Here is a 17,498-nt window from a genome sequence, read left to right on the forward strand (position 1 = left end):
AGACATGCTGTAGGTCTCATGTTTCGCTTTAAGAGCCCTGTAGCTTGGCTTATTTTGCTTGTAAATCTATTAAACTCCAGCACAGCAAATTTGCCCTTGGAGCCACAAGACCTACTGCCACGCACAAAGTGCTCAGCAGTGTGACTTGTTGGCTGCAGCTGACCCTAAAGCGCAGGCTGTCATATGCCTCTATAGGCTAAACTTATTTGTGAGAGAAGCCTTGTTACCTTGCATGCTCATGAACTGCTCTGGTGTCAGTCTGTGCTGCCCAGATCAGGAATAATATGCTGGAGCCTGTGTCAGCCCGTGCAGGAGCCCTGCATTGCCTTCCTTGCTGGAATACAGGAATCTTGTGCAACCGGAGGCAGCAACATTTGGTCCAGCAGTGTCTGCCAAGGTGAGGGTGTGATCTGCCAAGCCAAACAGGATTTTGTTGTTGATCGGTTTGTGAGAAGGGGAAGGGCATTTCTAAGGGAGGCAAGCAGCCGGTGTTATTTGAAATGCTGCTGGCTGGAACTGGTCAGGCTCTTGTGAAGAGACTCCTGGGGTGATTTCAGGAGTTGGCTCCCCAGCACGTTTGTGAGATCTCGTGTAGCTGAGAAGTGCTGGCATTGACTGGGAGAGCAGCCAGGGTCTGCGCGAACAGACTCGGTAGCTGTAGCAAAGATTTTTAGCGGTGACAGTTGATGTGTGGGAGAAGAAAATGTATGTGTGCTTAATAAATATTGGCACTCAGCGAGAGCTTATCAGCTAATTCAGTGCTTCAGCTTCTGGAGAGCTGGGATGTCTCTGCCACATTGGAAAGAATCCCTTCAGATCAGGGGATAAATAGAAAATTAATATGGAAAAATACTTTTTTTTTTAATGGTGCTGATTTAATGCTGACTTAGCGGTAGGATGGTTCCTGCCTGTCTTCCCAAGCTCACGCAAGAGGCAACAGCAATACCTCCTTCTCCTTGCAACCCAAGCCCCATGGACTGTGTGTGCAGACATTGTCCCACACAGAAGAGGGCTGAGAATAGAGCAAACCCTGCAGATTTGGTCTCTTTGTTATTTGCTGGTTTGTGTTGTATGAACTTCTCTTGTCTTTTAGGAAGGAGAGGCACATTCACAAGCTGTGTTTCAGAGACTTCTGGGATTGTACTAGAAGAGTAGATGACCTTAAGAGGTCCAGTCCATCATCTGGTCCTAGCTGGGGCCAACTGCCTATCTATTTCTGCAGCCTGTCTTTGAAACCCCCCAGTGACGGAAATGGCCTTTTCAGGTTGCCCTATTCTGGTGCACCTGCTGTTAGAATGACTAAACTAGATATTCCTTGCCACAGTTCAATTGCCCTACTACTTTTCCTGTCCTCCACAGACAGCTCTTCCTTTTTTTGGCAGTGACAATTCACACATACGAAGACTTTTAATACATTTCCCTTTCTTTAGTCTTCCTTTGGCAATCTCTTTCCAGATCACTCTTGTCACTCTCCCTGAAACTGTCCAGTGACTTGCATCTGTTTTTCTTTAATGCTGCAACCAAAGCTACGCAGAATTCCCTAGCCTGTGGCAACGATGAAAGCATTAATTTGAGTCTTCCTGATGATACTTATATATCCCAGTATATTTGGCTATTTGTTTGCAGTATCGTAGTGGACTCTCTTTGATTTGTGGTGCATAGCTCTTCTGCAAGACAAATGCAACAGACTAAATTTCTGTGCTGGCAGGACACCATATTCTTCATCTGTCTTATTTTTGTTTCCTCTTCCCAACCTGCATATGCGTGTGCGTACCGGCAGCACCATCCACCTGCACATCAAGGCAGTGCTGAAGCAACAGATGTTCTGCAGGATCAAAGCAATATTTCTCTTTAAATTCCTCCTGCTTTCCAGGGAGCAGCTTTTGATCTTTTACCTGTTGCTTTGTTCTTTCTCTGCTAGGTAAAAGCTAATTAAATGTTGCCTCTATTGGCAGAGGAGTCCTGCACCTCTGCCTGCATTCCTGAGAGCCCCTGGAGAGCTGCAGTAGGACATTACACAAGCTCTTGTTTCATGCATGCATCTCCATCTGCTGTCCTTAGTAGGAAAAGCTCACTGGTGTCTTCTGAGGAAGCATTCCCTGGTCAACAGCTGCAGCCACCTGGTACCACATTCCTCCTTTGTGTATGCAGGTTCAGCGCTTTTAGAGTTCTGATGAAATAGCTGACATAGCTAAAGGTCTGGATATCTGGGCTGGTTTCAGTCTTGACAGCAACAGGGCATAGCTGAGCAGGCTGTGCTGCCTACAAAATGTTGTGGTAACAGATGACCCTCTTCAGATGTGAGGGAGGCTCAGGGCCTCTGATGCCATACAGGTTGCTCCACACCACTGCTTCGGACTGCCTCAACACTGTGTTGAAATGGTGTGTTGTGACTTGGTGGGAAGGAAGAATTGCAGCAGAGTTTACTGTCTGTGTTCTTGCAGGGTCCAGTGAGAGGAAAGGTGACTTGCTCTTTAAATGTGGTAGAGGCAAATTACTTTCTCGAAGACATAACCCAGAGTCGGAAACAATACTGTGGGTTTTTTTGCATTCTGGACAAGAATGAGCATATGGCTCCATTGGTCTTTGGTTTTTGGGGCTGAGACATGAAGATATGTGTTGTGTTTGGTGCTAGAAGGAGACATGAGTGCGAAGGACTTGCAAAGTAATTGTCTTATCCTAAACACTTGCTGGGCACAGTACATAGCAGGGTTGAGGCTTCTCCGTCAAGTTCCAGGAAAGACTGAAATGCAGAAACTGCTTATGCTGTGATTCAAGCTGACAAATGTAGTGATTGCCAGTTAAACCAATAGTTTGTCCTTTAATGAAGGCTCTGTCAACTACTTGGCAGTCTCATTTGCAATCTTCTGTATGTACAAATCTGTCAGAATCAGGACAGCTATATTCTTTCCCTGCAGCTTTCACTCTGCTTTTTGAGAAATGCTGGTTTCTGTTTCCCCTTTCTGCCTTCTTGCTTCGTCGTTTGTCTGGAGATACCATTAAAACCATGTTTAAAGAAATTGGAGCTATTCAGTGTTTGACAATGCTTGCTTTAGGCCCCTAAATGTTTCCTGCATACAGTGCCCCTGACAGTACAAGTCAGAGCCTGTCTGCTTTTCTTTTTATTTCTGGCTACCCCTGTTGCGTGCTGTGCAGATCATGGTGTGGGATTTGTCATGAGGAACACACTGAGCTGATCTCTCCACATGGTGCCCTTGGACCTGGCACCATGGTGATGTGTGGTGCGTGCCAGGTCGGACTGGCCTGTTCACAAGCAAGTAAGGCCATGTAAATACAAGGGAACAAAAGTAGAGGTTTCCTTTCCTCGTGTACTTTTGGTGGAACAGAAACTGCAGTGCCTCTGATGGTCTGCTTCCCAGCTAGGGATAGCAGCAGTGGGTAGAGCCTGCCCTGCATTGAAATGTGTTGGGCTATCTGTGGGATTGCTTTGTGCAAGACCCACCTGCTGTTTCAACACATCGAGTCTTCTTCCTCATCTGTCTGCTAAATAGCTGATAGCTTGGGTGACCCCTCTGGATTCACTGCAGAGCTCCTCATCAACAGCCCCAATGAGGAGCACGTCTCATTTGAGTACAGAGCTTACGTGGTGATTAGTTGAGGATCATACTCCACAGTTAGCTAAAGTTACCTATTGATAGGTGAAATATTTGCCTTGAGTTGGCATGCCATACTGTGCTATTGGAGTCTGCCCGCTCTGTTGAACATGGGTCTCTTGCCACTTATCCCTGAAAAAGCTCTATTTAACCGTCACTGCTCAAAAAAACAAATCAAAACAAAACCCCAACCCAAAAACCTCAAATGCACAGCAGGATTATGCCAAAAATTGGTAAGCACAAGATGAACTTGTTTTGATTAATGGTTTTTTTGGAGATCAGTGGTTACTGTGGATGAAGCGGCAGCCCCTTGTTTAATGTGATGGTCTCAGCAGTTTTTCTGTGCTGAAGGAATCCTCCAGAGTCTACTCTGACTCTCTTTGACATCCCCAGGACAGTGATACATTGGGCAGCTCTGCATCACTGAGCTATTCCCTTAAAGGGCAATTTTCAGTGACAAGCATTACTTTTCTGTTTCCTCCTCACAGTAACTATTGAAATGTGGTTTTTTGCTGCCTTCATATTTCTTTGTTGCAGCGAAAAACATTCCAGGATTCTGTACTTCAGCATCTTTAAAACATAGAGGTGATATTACAGATCCAGGGCAATTGGAGGCTCTTGCCTGAGTTGTAGGATTGATGCAGCAGTTGATGGGAGACCTGTTCCTTCTCAGACAGCGGTAGGCACCTGCTGTGCTGTCATTATATTTGTTCTAACACTATTCTTTCCTTCTTCTTGGCAGATCTTCTGAATTTGGCTCCTGATTAAAGCTGACAGATAATGGAAACATTTCCTCGGCGATGTCTCTGGGGCGACTCCTCCGACGTGCCTCTTCAAAAGCTTCCGACCTCCTGACCTTGAATCCTGGTGGTGGCAGCAGTTCATCTTCCACACTTGATGGGGAGATTATCTACTCTAAGAACAATGTCTGTGTTCACCCACCTGAGCTGCTACAAGGCATCGGGGAGCATCATCCAGGTGATAGGGTGTTGCAGACTGCTCACTCACTCTTTTTTCTCTCTCCTGGGCTGTGCATTTGTATCAAATTCTACATCTTGGGCTCTAAAGAATGAAGAGATGCCAGTAGGGGACAGGGCAAGGCAGTCTTATGGAAGACTAAGGAAAGCCATCCACAAGCTGATCCATCAGCTCTTCTTTTAGTAGGAAAATTGATGATATTTCTCCTTTCTCTTCTGGTCTAGCGTAGATTTACCTGTTTTAGTACATCCTTTTGTATTGCCAGAAGATGGACAGTTGTTATTTGAGGACAGTAACTTCTGTTGCTCTTTCAAATACGTATTGTTCAGGAAAGCCAAGTATCTTCTTGTAACTGTCATTGCTAGAGTGGCCTCGACAACCATTGGTAAAGGGAAAATAAGGAAAACCTGATCGTGGCTGCATGCACTGGAGTAAATGAAGATAAATACTGCTCTGTCCTTTATTCTCATCTGTTACTGCACTCTTACATGTTTTCATCAGAGAGCCATGGCCACTGGCTCAGCTTCACAAAACTAATTATTCTGTGAACATTGACCCACGCTTCCCTTTTTGTGTGTGTGACTTTTTTTCTGTTGGCTTTGCATGGAAATTGTAGCCCTTTAGCTACACTAAGGTAAATGTACTTGAGAAAGAAATGTTTAGCTGGCACTTGAAATTGTTTAACTAACAAACAATAGAGGTTTTTCATGTGGCAACATATTTCAGAATTTACTCTTGATTAGTAATCCGTCCAGGAAGTTGAAGTATTTGCATGTCACTTCTATGTCCACTTAGGGCAGAGGGAATTTAGACTATTCAAAAGCCATATGCAGAACTGAAATTATTTGTAAATACTGAATAATGTTGAGCACTCCACAATTCATTTGGCAGAATCCTGGTAAATAAAGGGTTTGTTTTGTCCATGTGTAATGGTGGTGAAGTGGGGAGAGATGGGGAAGTGCAAATTTCAGGCTTACGCAGTTTGCTTAGAATAAATCTGTGTCATAACTGATGGCTCCTTTGCTTTCTCAAAGGCTATTTGTGCTTGTACATGGAGAAGGATGAGCTACTGGGAACCACACTTATCCTTGCCTGGGTGCCAAACTCCCGTATCCAGAGGCAGGATGAAGAAGCCCTGCGCTATATCACTCCTGAGAGCTCCCCTGTCCGTAAAGCTCCCCGCAAACGTGGCCGCCACACTCAGGGTTTTGGGATTGTCCAGCAGGCTTCCCCCACCGAGCAGAGAGGGGCAGTGATCCTGAAAGAAGACATCTTGACTGTGTCACAGCTTGTGAAAGATGTGGCTTACATCAGCTCCCCCTCTTCGGAAGGGGAGAAGCTCTCCCAGTGCTGCCCCACGGCAGACGGCACCCACCGGTCCCCCCAGCCTGCCCGCAGTGACTCAGGAATCCTATCGACAATCAGTTCTCAGGAGGAGCAGAACAGGTCGGAGCTGTCGGTGGAGGGGACGGAGGAAGGTCTGGACTGCAGGCCAGAGCCGGGGGAGGATGAGGGCTCCTTGGAGCTGTCTGCTGATGACGTGAGCAGGGACAGTACTTTTGACTCTGATTCTGATGCCTTCTCTTCCCCCTTCTGCCTCTCTCCCATTAGTGAAGCCCTTGGGAAAAGCAGTAGTTCTGTGTTTCTGGATAATGAAAGCAGGTGAGTGCATCCTTTTCTGCAGTTTCTGGCTGAATAGCTGGGGTGCTGGTTGCTGAGCTTTGAGATGCTGAAGGAAATTGAGAAGCTTCACAGTGGCATTGAGCTGAATATCCTGTCTTGCTTCAGACACTTGTATAATTTACAGGAAATTGTTTGCTGGCCAGTTCTGCTTCTGCTCAGTGAACCCTGGCCCTGAACATTCAGGGCTGTATATGTACAGTCCTTCAGGTGAACTGTCTTGAGCCCTGGAAGCAGCATTACTAAATTAAAAAGGTCCTTTGTTGGTCTAATTGGCTGTGCTGAGGAGATGTGCTAGTTACTTCTTGTGGAGAGCCACATCAAAGTGTCTGTCTGACTTCCTCTGAGCTGGGGGTGCCTCTTTGCAAGGCACTGTGTTGACATGAAGTCTGCATGTATGAGCTTGTCTTGCTGGTGTTCAGAACGTGGTCCCACTTAAGACATATAAATATTAATTCTTGCATGTCTAACCTGGATATTTTAGTCAATGCTGGTATGTCTAAGTGTCAATGTTTCTCAATGGCATCTGCAGTAAACTCTACATAGTGGAAAGAGGGCACCTTGGCAAAGGAATAATGAATAGTAGGATACCTATATAACTTACTGTATCAATATGCAATGTTTCTGGCTTTCTGGTGTGTGCTCTGTGCAGTGTATCACTCATGTCCAGCTTGGGGAGGATGGGTGTGCTGTGTTCGTGAAGCACTGTGGGGCTGACTTTGAGGATATAGCTCAACTTTGAAAGTACGCTTGAAATTAGGAAAAACAAGTTCTCTCTCAGCAACGTACAGACTACATTAAGACTTGACTTTTGAAGAGATTTTGCCGCTTTATTTTATGGGCTAATCTGAAGCCCAGAGAATGCCAGTAAGGACAAGGTTTATGAAGGAAGTTTTCTAATTGATTCAACTCTCTCTGGCTATTTTGAAACACTTCAGTGCAGTGATCTCAGACTTTATATCAGCTTTGCATTTGATATGTGTCCTAGCAGTGTTCTTCTAATTAACTGCGAGCCCACAGGGTTTTCTGGGCTTGAGCTCTGCAGCAGCTGGGTGGGCAGTGGTTTGAGCAGCCCGGCCAGCATGGCTGTCCCATCCCGTCCTGTCCCACAGCAGCTCTCCTCTGGCCGCAGAGGGGCATTGCAAAGCAGCTGCAGAGTGCCCAGGATGGGCCTTTGGTTTCCAAATTGTGTTGAACGATGTCAGTTTGACAGTGACCTTTTTAGCTCTCTAAACGTGATGCCTGACAGTCTTTTTTGACAAGTATTCATAGGAATGTAGAAGACTGGAACCTACATAAATGTCACAAAACACACCCTGAAAACATTTTACAGAGAGTCCTTTGAATGATTAAATATCAGTCCTAATAACTGACTTTATTTTGTTGGTTCCTAGGCTTTTTGTCCCATTCAGTTTGTGTTCTAACACTGGGTTACTGCTTGGGGGTTGAAACTTCAGTTGCATACACTTGCAGAGAATGTTGTGTTGGCTTAGAAATTTCTTGGCCTTGACTTAAAAAAAAAAACAAAAACAGAAAACCTCCAAATCCACTGCTGCCAAAGCCTCTGTTTGTTTAAGGTGCGTAAAATTTTTTTTTCCTTGGAGCAGCACTGACAATCTGTGTGTTTGACCTGTCTCTGTCACTCTGAAAAAAAATGAAGTTTGGGGGGTTTTGAAGCATTTTTTTGTAAATAAAGTATAATTAAAATGCTTCTGTGAACATTTCTGAGTTCCAGCAGTAAGATTCTTAAAGGAAAAATATTTCTGTCTTTCAGTGTGTGTGTGGGGAAGCTGTGGCCTCAGCTGTGGCCCAGTTCACCCACACACCCTGACTAAGGGGTCATTATCCCCACTTGAGTGGTTACAAGCAGGAGTAGCGAGGGACACGTTCAGAATAATGTCCGAACTGCTGAAAACCAGGAGACTGAACTCATCCTGGGGAAATCCTTGGCCTGGCCCACAAGGCCATGTGCTCTCCAAGGCGTGCAGCAGTCTCGGAGAGTTTTTGCACCCGACAGCGCGCACCGGGAGAGGAGCTGGTGCAGAAGGGTGCCGGCACAGCATTTGGGGACACAGCAAGGGGGCAAGCAGCATTGTGGTTTAACTGTTTTGCAACGCTTGTGCTCTGAGCTGCTAATAGTGTCAGGGAAGGAAGGAAATACAGTTTATTGCATCTTTACTACCTTGCCTGTGAATTCGTGTAGCATTTCCCTGTTGTTTCACAGCCTGGCTCGGGCGAGCCCTCTGCCGGCTTTCCTCGTGTGCTGCCAGAGTCCTGACAGCTCCAGCAATGCAAAGCCTGTCTTTGCAAACACACTGCTCGTGGTCCTGGTAGACTTTTTTATTTCCCTTTCTTTTCTTCTTTTTTTTTTTTTTTTTAACTCCTCTGGCACCAGTCTGGAAGCCTCATACAGTGTACGCAGCACTCATAATTTGCAGCAGATTAATAAAACAGACCTTTCATTGTTTGGGACTTCAGACTTGAAAGGCTTTTGTCCAGTGTGTCCATTTTTTATGCCAATTTGTTCTTTCCCGTAGAGCCCCCTCGCATGATATCTGCAGGATCTTACAAACTGTTTGAGTTGGAGATTTTGCATAGAATACTTTGTAAAAGTCTTGTTTAAAAGCATTCTCTTATTTCCTGCGTTCATCCCAGCATTTTGGGGGCGGGGGATGCTGTTTCAGAAGTCACTACAAGCATAAGAACAGCTTCCTTGTTTCTTAAAGTTGTTTTTTTTTTTTTTTTTTCTGCTAGCTGCTTCCCATCTGAGCCAGAATTGGAGCGCGAACAAAGTTTGTGCTGCTGGCAGATTGTTTCAACTCTTTTCCCTCCCTACCCCCTGGTCACCACCTCCTCCCTGCAAAGAGGAACGAATGTTTCTGGTTATTTCCCTCTGCACTGGGGAGTTGTTGTAAAGAGAACTTTGCTTTTCCCCGTGATTGTTTCAGAAGCTGAAGCAATGCATTGCATGGGTGTTTCAGTCCAGCCATCTTTCTTTCCATGCAATTATGTATCATCAGAAATGGAAAAATGTGACATTGTGAAAGAATTAGGATGTACATGTAGACTTGGATCAGATGAGATCAGGGGCTCAGCAAGCTGCTTGCCAAAATATCTGTATGACCAGGAGTCACAAGTCCCGTGTGCTTCTTGGAGCATCCTCTGAGAACATGGCCTGGCCTCCTGGGCAGAAGGGAGCCAACAAACACATACCAGTGCGTGCAGAACAGGGACAGGGAGGCAGAAGGGAGGTAGGCTTGGAAGCGTTTGAGTTGCACAACGAGTCAGTCATTTTAAGTCAACAACTTGCCTTGTAGAACATAAGGAAATAAAAACGTATCCATTGTTGTTTGGTTTTTTTGTTTGCCTCTGCTTCTCAGTTTGACAGGCTGCCAGGGATCCCATGCAGCGATCGATGCTTTCCTCCCATTTACACAATTCCTCAGGCTACGAGCTATGGGAGTGTCCCATCACCAGCATACACATTCTTCCTTCTCTCTTTAGACGAGCCTGGCACTTCTTCTGCATAGTGCACTCATTTCTCATGGAAAGGTGGCTTTACTCCCTTGGTTTTTGTGTCCGTATTAACTTTGGGGGGCCCTTTCTGCTCATAGTACATGGTTCCAGCAGGGAGGTAGCTAATGTGGGAAATGCCTGTAGTGATAGCGGCTTTGTCATTGACTGCATTTCTGTGAGAAAGGAGGGATACTGGAAATAAAATTGTTCCATTTTGTTCCTTTTCTCTCTTGTTACCGTTGTTTGCTGTCTGTCAGGAAACATTTGCCTTGTTGTCTGAAGGGCACTAATTCGGGACAACTGTACTCTATGCCCAGCTTTGACTTGTTGCTGCCCTGCTAAATTACTCGGCTTCCATTTTCCCCATCAGTAAAGTGAAACTAAAAGGCTTTTGTTACATCCTGGTGACCAAATAGCATCTGACACCTATATAATGTCTTTCAACCAATGCTTCTGAAGTTATTTTAACTGACTATGACATCAGATCTATACCAATCAGTTGCGGAAGCACTTAGCGCTCTGTAAGTGGGGTTTGGTTTGGGGTTGTTTTTTGTGCTGTGCCAGAGTGATCCCTGGTTAACAGGAACTTTCCCTAGCAATGGGTGGTAGGGCTGCTAAAGGCTTTTCACTTCAGTAATAAACTGCAGTTGCTGTTACCTGATGAGCACCACGCAAAAATGCTGAAGGGGACAAATAAATGCTGGCATTGGTTCCTTCACTAACTTCAGGCTGGGATGTTGGTCGATACAGTCAGAATTTGGACCGAGAAGCCTCAGTGGTGGAATAGTATGAGTGGAGTGTGGGGCAACATCTGGCTGGAGGCTGGAGCTCGGTGAACAGTCCTGCAGGTGATGGAATAGATGCCAGCTCACGCTTCCACAGCGCTTGCTTTAAAGGATGAGCAGAAGCAATGTGACCAATGTGGTCACAGATACCAGTGCAAGAAGGAAATGTCTTTCGTAAGAAGGTGATCGTTTTAGCAGCCAGTAATAAAAATAATGAAACATTTTCATAATGGAGCTGAACGATGGTACGGTTCCCGTGTTCTTCAGCCGACGTGAATTCACCAAACAGAACATTACAAACGGTCTAGGCAAAGCACACAACACAAGGAAAAAGTCCTTTGGTGTTGCAGTTGATGCAATTTTTACAGATGTGTTGCACATCCTGTTGTTAAGCCTCTTCCCAGGGAGCTAATCAGTAAATTACCTTCTCACGAGGGAGCGGAGGCGCAGCGTTATGGAGGGTGGCAGCAGCTGCAGGAGCGGGTGGTAACAGAGCGTACAGTGTTGCATCATGTTGTTTTGGCAGCTCACCTGAAAGGCTTAGTGCTGTTCAGACCTCTGCAGAATAAACAGGAGGCAAAATTATAAGGGAAATGAGCTGAAATTAGTGTGAACTGGCAGGAGCTCTGGAGTCATCAAGAGGTTGGGAATTCATCGCTGTTGTAACAGAAGTGATTATATTCTTAGAACCGGGGGAATTGGTCACAGACTTCTAAATCTCCTGTAACTTCTTGCAGCATCTTGTGTCATGCTATCTTACTTTTGATGATTTCAGCCTTAGGGATGAGTGCATGGGGTGCCTTGCTGCTTCTGGTTCAGGCTCCAATTCCCTAGGACCTTGCCCAATCTAGTGCGATTTATGATGTTAAGACTCCAAAGCACCTAATTCCATTTGTACCCAAACCTGTGCCCAGGAAAAAAATATCCCCAAATCCTTCTTCCAGCAGAAGGACAGTCCTTTTTCCCTTCTCTTTGAGTCGTGGGGTAGGTGTAAACTTCCCAAGGCAGTACTTTCAGGTGGTCTGCGCGGAGCCAGGTACTGGGAAGAGGAGCTGGCCTTAGCCGTTGGCCGTCAGCAATGCTGTGTAATTAATTAAAGTTGTTACCGGCTGCAAAGCTGAGAAGGTTGGACAGATCCAAGAGATTGCGGAGGCATACGGCTCTATCTTGCTTTATATAAATATTTGAACAGCAAGAACATTAATTATAGCAGGTTTGTTTTTTCCCTCTGTTGGTTCGCTGCCAGATTTCTGTGGAAGAAAATAGTGGCAGCTAACTCGAGATCGGGAATTGCAGCTAGCGGGCTCGTGAAGCTTATTTATTTGGGGTTTCAGGGGAGGAACAGTCAGTGACGAGAGCAGGGGATGCCGAAGGAGGAGATCCCACGGCCACGCAAACGGGAGGGATGGAGGAACAGAGGGGAACCGCTTTGCCCACCCCACCCCCGACCCCGACCCCGGGTTTCTGGGGCGCCAGGCCTTGTTGGGGTTTGCTTACGAGGACGGGAAGGCTTTAAACTCCCGCTTTCGGACGGGGCTTCGCTTTCGCAGCGCCGCCGGGGCCGGGGCCGGGGCCGGGGCCGTGAGCGCGGGGCCGGGGCCGTGAGCGCGGGGCCGGGCCGGGCCGGGCGGGTGGCGCGGCGCGGCCGCCAGGGGGCGTGCTCTGCCCAGCGGCGCGGCCGGGCGCTCCCCGGCGGCCGCTCGCCATCCCCCCCCCCGCCGGTAGCCCCGGTAGCCGGTGAAACCGAGGGCCCGTCTGCTGCCCGCCCCCGTGCTGCCTCAGCAGAGCCGCGTTAGGGAGCGCTTTGCCCCCGGGTACGGCGCTGCACCACCCTCCGTACCCCCAGGCTGAGGGGCCGTGGGTCCCTACCAGCCGCCTTCGCTTGGGCAACTGCAACCCCGCAGAATTATTGACAGTAAAATTATAGCCTGGGCTTGTGCTAGAGAAACAGAGAATTTCTGAGGGAACGCAGGGGGTTTGGGTGGAAGGCTGGCGTGACAGACCGGCCAGACTGCGAGAGCAGGGAGACGGGGCGGGCAGGAGCGGGGTAAAACACACCAGTGGCTGTGTTCTCCGGGAGGTATTGCAATAAAGTGCCTTTTCCCAGGATATTCTTGCATTTCTTCTGTTCCTTATTTATACGATCGTAACGCCCAGAAATCCTAATTGAGAGTGGAGATAAATGGTGCTGGCGGGTATCCAGAGCTTTGTGGGGGAAGAATTGCGTTAACTGGATCAAAATAAAGAGCATGTCCCCTCTAAAAGTACAACACTATATGCAAATAAATCTGCATAGTCTCTGTCTTCTTGGCTCGGTCCTCGCAATTATAACAGCATTAAGCATTTGCAATAACTCTGAAACATGCTTTTAGTCAGCTCTCCTTTTTCCTCTCCCTTTTCTGCTACTTGAAGAAAGCTCTCCCCTTGGGAAATCCGCATTGTATTGTGGAAACAGTGAAATTCTCTCTGGGTGGTGTTGGCTCTGCTAATACTGGGTCAGCAGCAGTGCAGAGTCCGGGGAGTTGGTTAACTTTGTCTGTCAGTAAAAAGTCCCCCTGAAATTCCCAGTTCATTGCTTAGAGCCAAGAATACAAGAACAAAGGTAATCTTCAGGGCTTTCAAGGGACCAGGGTTTTGAAGGCTTGATTGTAATTAGCATAATTAGTGTAGAATTTTATTTTTGCATGGATAGAACTGAAAGAAAAAAGCAAAATAATCCATTGATTTTAAATATAAAATAAACACTGGTAAGAAAGGTCCCCTTTTCCAGTCTGGAATAGGCTGAAAAGCAAACATTCTTTTTCGGGCTTTGCTGAGAAATCACTTTTTCCATCTAAGGAATTTTTTTTTTTTTTAAGTGTTGCATTTCGATTGATTTATTAATGAGCTAAAGCCTAGGCATGAGGTGCCCCTTCTCTGTATGGATTGTAAAAATCTGCCATTCAGCTTTTGGAATATTTTCCTTCCTTAAAATGAAGGTAACATTTGCATCATTGAGCAGCATACGCTGGGCTCTAAATGATTTGTTGTGTTTGGCTTCTCGGGAGCTATGTGTATTTTATTCATAAGCATCGAACTGCTAACTCTGCCCCTGCTATCTCACTGCAACAAGAAGTCACAGAGAAAAACCTTGGGTTTTACCTAAGTAGCCTACACCTGTCTGGAAGTCTCATCTGTGAAAAACAGATTGCTTGTCTTTTAACTGAAGGTATATGTGTATCACGTTCCAGACTTCGATTGGGTAAAAGAGATTAAAACACACATTAATTCACTGCAAACTTCTGATTTTTTTTTCTCCTTCCCATATACATTCAAAATAATTAACTCAAGAATTCTGGGTTTATTTTGTTTTCCTTCTGGTTTAATTCACAGCAGTTGGGGGGAACCCTTTGGAGGTGAGCAGGACTGTTTTTCTAATGCCCCCTCTCGCTGGCTAAAATCACTCGGCTTCCCTTCAGGCCACGAGGACTTGGAGGAATGAATTAGGAGCAACAAAGCCCCCAGTGTAGTGAGGCTTCTCGCTCAGCTGCCGCCCTCCTCGGCGGAGCGGGGCCGGAAGGCAGCACCCAGCGCCGCTGCAGAGGTGGGTCATCCCAGGGCGCCGGCCGCTCCGCCGCACAGGTCGGCTTTTGTCCGCCAAGATTTGGGATGATGAACCGGCGGCAGAGGCAGACGCTGCGTGTTCTACCTGCGCTGGGTGGTTGTGCGTGCTCTGGGAAGGCAGTCAGGGTGCTGTAAAAGCGGATTGCAATAGCCGCGTAAAGCATAACAAATTGTTTTGATCTTTATTTCTCAAGGACAAACCAATTACGCCTATCAGAAGGCAAAGCTGCATAATTGGGTTTCCTTGAGTCCCTCATTCTGTTGTGTTAAAATATTTTATGTCAGGCTTGTGTTCGCAGAGTTGATGTTAATTCAGAGCCCCGTCCCTGATCACGAAGTTGCTGTTACAGTCCAAGGTCAGAGGGTGAACGTAGAAGTTGCTGCCCTCCCCGCAGCATGTGCCGGTGAGGTGGCCGATGTGTAGACGGCTGGTAACCACAAACCACCTTCTGCTCTTTTCCTGTACGGGGAAAGGGAGGGATTCCAACGCTTTTAAGATGTAAACAGCTTGTTCTTTGAATATCGTTAATACGAAGAGTGACTAACAATAATACGCTGACTTTTAGAAGCGCTGTTGAATCTGCTTCCTGGTGCCGAGCATGAAAGGATACAATTATTTTTCATAACCTTTTATTTTCCCTTTACGGCAAGCTAAGCAAAGCAAGTTTGTCAGAGGCAGAGTGCTCCTAATTTGGTCTCCAGTGACCTCTGCAGCTGTGATTGGCAGTCTGGTGTCAGGAAGGAACTTGTGCCTGTGAGATAGAAATGAGCAGAACAAATGCCGTAGGACAGCTTGGGTTCCCTGGAGGACACAGGCTAAAAAAGGTGAAAGAAGTGCAATTACAGGAGGTTTTCAGCACAGAAAGTTAATTAGCTACTAAATAGCATTTAGTGCAGTTCAACGTGAGGAAATTTATGTTTTGAAAGCAAACAGATCAATGGAAAGCCTGTGGAACAAGCTTTTGGAAAGTCCATGTTGACATTCGTGTACTTTGTACTGTAACGTCCTGGGCAGTTTTTCACAGGTTTCCCCAACAAATGGGAAGAATTGTTAGATTTGTTTCCACGCGCGTTTGCAGACATATAGATATGCTTCCACATGAGGATGTTTTGACATTTAATTTCAGAAATTCTGGTTAGGCTTTCATCCAGACTATCTAACACCTTTTTCCCTATTCAGCGAGGTCAGTGTAAATCGATTCTGTTCAGGCTCTCTGAGGCAAAGGAACTTCAAGTTCCAAATATTTTCAGCCAAAGGGTGAATTTAACACAATTCTTAACCTAGTTACTTGTCTGTGCTGATCAGATGCGAGAGCTGGTGCGACTGCAGCATTTCACTGTCAACGACTGGCTCTGCGTGGCCACACTCCTCTAGAAGCTGGTGCCATCCTGCGAGTGTCCTTCCAGTCCTCCTCTGCAGCATTACACAGAACGAGCAGAAACATTTTGACAGATTTTTTTTAATCCCAAATTACCAATCTGTTTTCTTTTGCGCATCTTTCATATGTCACTGAAGTCAGCACGTTTCACAATTCATAATATATGTATATTGTCAAGGACACTTCTTTTTATCAGAACAATAGATTTGGGTTCCAGCTGCCCAATATTACCTCACTTTGTACATTCGCTACACTAAATTTTTAGGCGTTTCAGGATAGCTTTGAACTTTTATTGATGGATTATTTATTTGAAGCTATCTGTCTTACATGTTTTAGGCGGCTGATGCTGCCATGAGCTATTTCACCTTGCTGGAAAGAAGAGGAACCTAGAAGGTCAGTGCCTGTGGGGAATAGTGGAGAAACAGAGAAATGCTAACCCCTGGGGAGGAAAAGGGGCATGTAATTCCCATTACATGGATGCTGATACATTATGATGATACTTATTGTCTGTAAATGATGCTTCACAAGCCAGCGTGCAGGAATAGCTCGGGCTGTAAGGAAAGCTGTTATTAGTGAAGGCATGCTTTAGTACAATGGTGATGGAGAGCCAACTGAGGAGGGTTTGGCTCTTGCAAGAGGCTCTCTGGGAATCGGGTGGTGCATGCTGACAGCTTAGGTAGCTGCCACGTCATGGGTATAATCTTCAGCCCCTTTCCCTCTTATAATTACATTTGTCACATCATGTCGTACAATGAGTTATTGGATCTTTGTTGCTGAAATAGCCTTCCCATGTAATTGGTGCAGGTCTCTGCCCTGGCTCTATAACAGAAATAATAAATGGTTTTATCTCTCTTTATGCTATGTAGGTGTGTACAAATGCTTTGACTGAACAGTAAGTTAGGTCCCATTACTACATTACTGCATGTCGAAAGTCTCACTTGCAGTGTGGCTGACCTCCTCGGATCGGGTATGTGAGAGAGTTCCGTGCAGTGGGAAGAGGACGATGGCTGCCTTATGCAAGCACTTGCTTTCTTAGGGGCTACAAAAGTTCGAGGAATGTAGATATGGTTGATTGCTGTAGTTGATTGTTGAGTGGAGAAAATACATCACCACCTGTTCTTGCTCACCAGCAAGAATGAGATGTATTTTGAGACAAAAGAGTAATGGGATTTCAGTAAGGAGAAAACACTTAAGTGGAATCATGAATATGTCTGTGGGTTTCCTGCCTCAGGTTTTGCTAATCCTCCTTATTTTTTTTTCCCTGTCCCTTTTATTCCTGTAGACCATGGCACTTGTTCTCTTGTTTTGCTGAGCAGTGCTGCATACTAGCTGGCGCTCTGTTTTTCCTGTATCCCACAACTCAAAGTCTCTCTGGAATGTTCCTCCAGCTATTTGCCTTGCAGTGCTTCAGCTCCCTGCTTTTGCAGGGCACTCTGGTATAAATTCCTCGTCTAACAGATACAATAGTCTGACAAATAATAAATTCTTCTCTTGCATCTGTGTATCTTGTGTGCCTAGTTAGAGGACTCCCCAGAATCCACAAAATTAGCATTGATCATACTACTTGTTACTTACATACAGAATGATCTCAATATTAAAATTATATTTAAAAGTAGTCCAACAGATTAGAATCTTTTTTTTTTTTTTAATCAATATATACAGGAAAAAGTAATTTTAAACACAGTGAGGTTTTTTCTTAATTTCCACAGTGACTAAGTATGCACCAATGTAGGAGGTGGTACTCTCTGCATCTGTACTATGTATGAATGTAGGTGTTCATCGACCTCTCTGAAGGGCATGGGGTATACAGATGTCTCTTTCAGATTTCATCTTCTACATCAATGAAAACATTGGAATTGCTTCCGTGTATGTTGGATGCGTGTGCAAGCTTGTAACTAGTGGCTGAATGTAAACATTTTGACTTGAAGAAGCGTTCCCAGAAA

General features: G+C 45.8%; 1 protein-coding gene across 9 annotated transcripts in view; it reads left to right on the forward strand.

The window, feature by feature from the left end:
- Positions 1–17,498, forward strand: part of TBC1D16 (TBC1 domain family member 16) — a 33,012-nt gene that overhangs the window by 2,759 nt on the left and 12,755 nt on the right. For 8 of the 9 annotated variants that reach the window (XM_030013910.1, XM_030013911.1, XM_030013908.1 and 5 more), the window contains exons 2-3: positions 4,357–4,592; positions 5,627–6,254. In XM_030013910.1, the coding sequence (XP_029869770.1) occupies positions 4,415–4,592; positions 5,627–6,254 (806 nt within the window). In that variant the 5' untranslated portion in view covers positions 4,357–4,414. Of the gene's footprint in view, positions 1–3,236; positions 3,289–4,356; positions 4,593–5,626; positions 6,255–17,498 lie in introns of those variants that run through there. The other variant, XM_041123459.1, reaches the window with a different exon arrangement.

Source organism: Aquila chrysaetos, chromosome 5 (assembly GCF_900496995.4).
Source record: "Aquila chrysaetos chrysaetos chromosome 5, bAquChr1.4, whole genome shotgun sequence".
NCBI lineage: Eukaryota > Metazoa > Chordata > Aves > Accipitriformes > Accipitridae > Aquila > Aquila chrysaetos.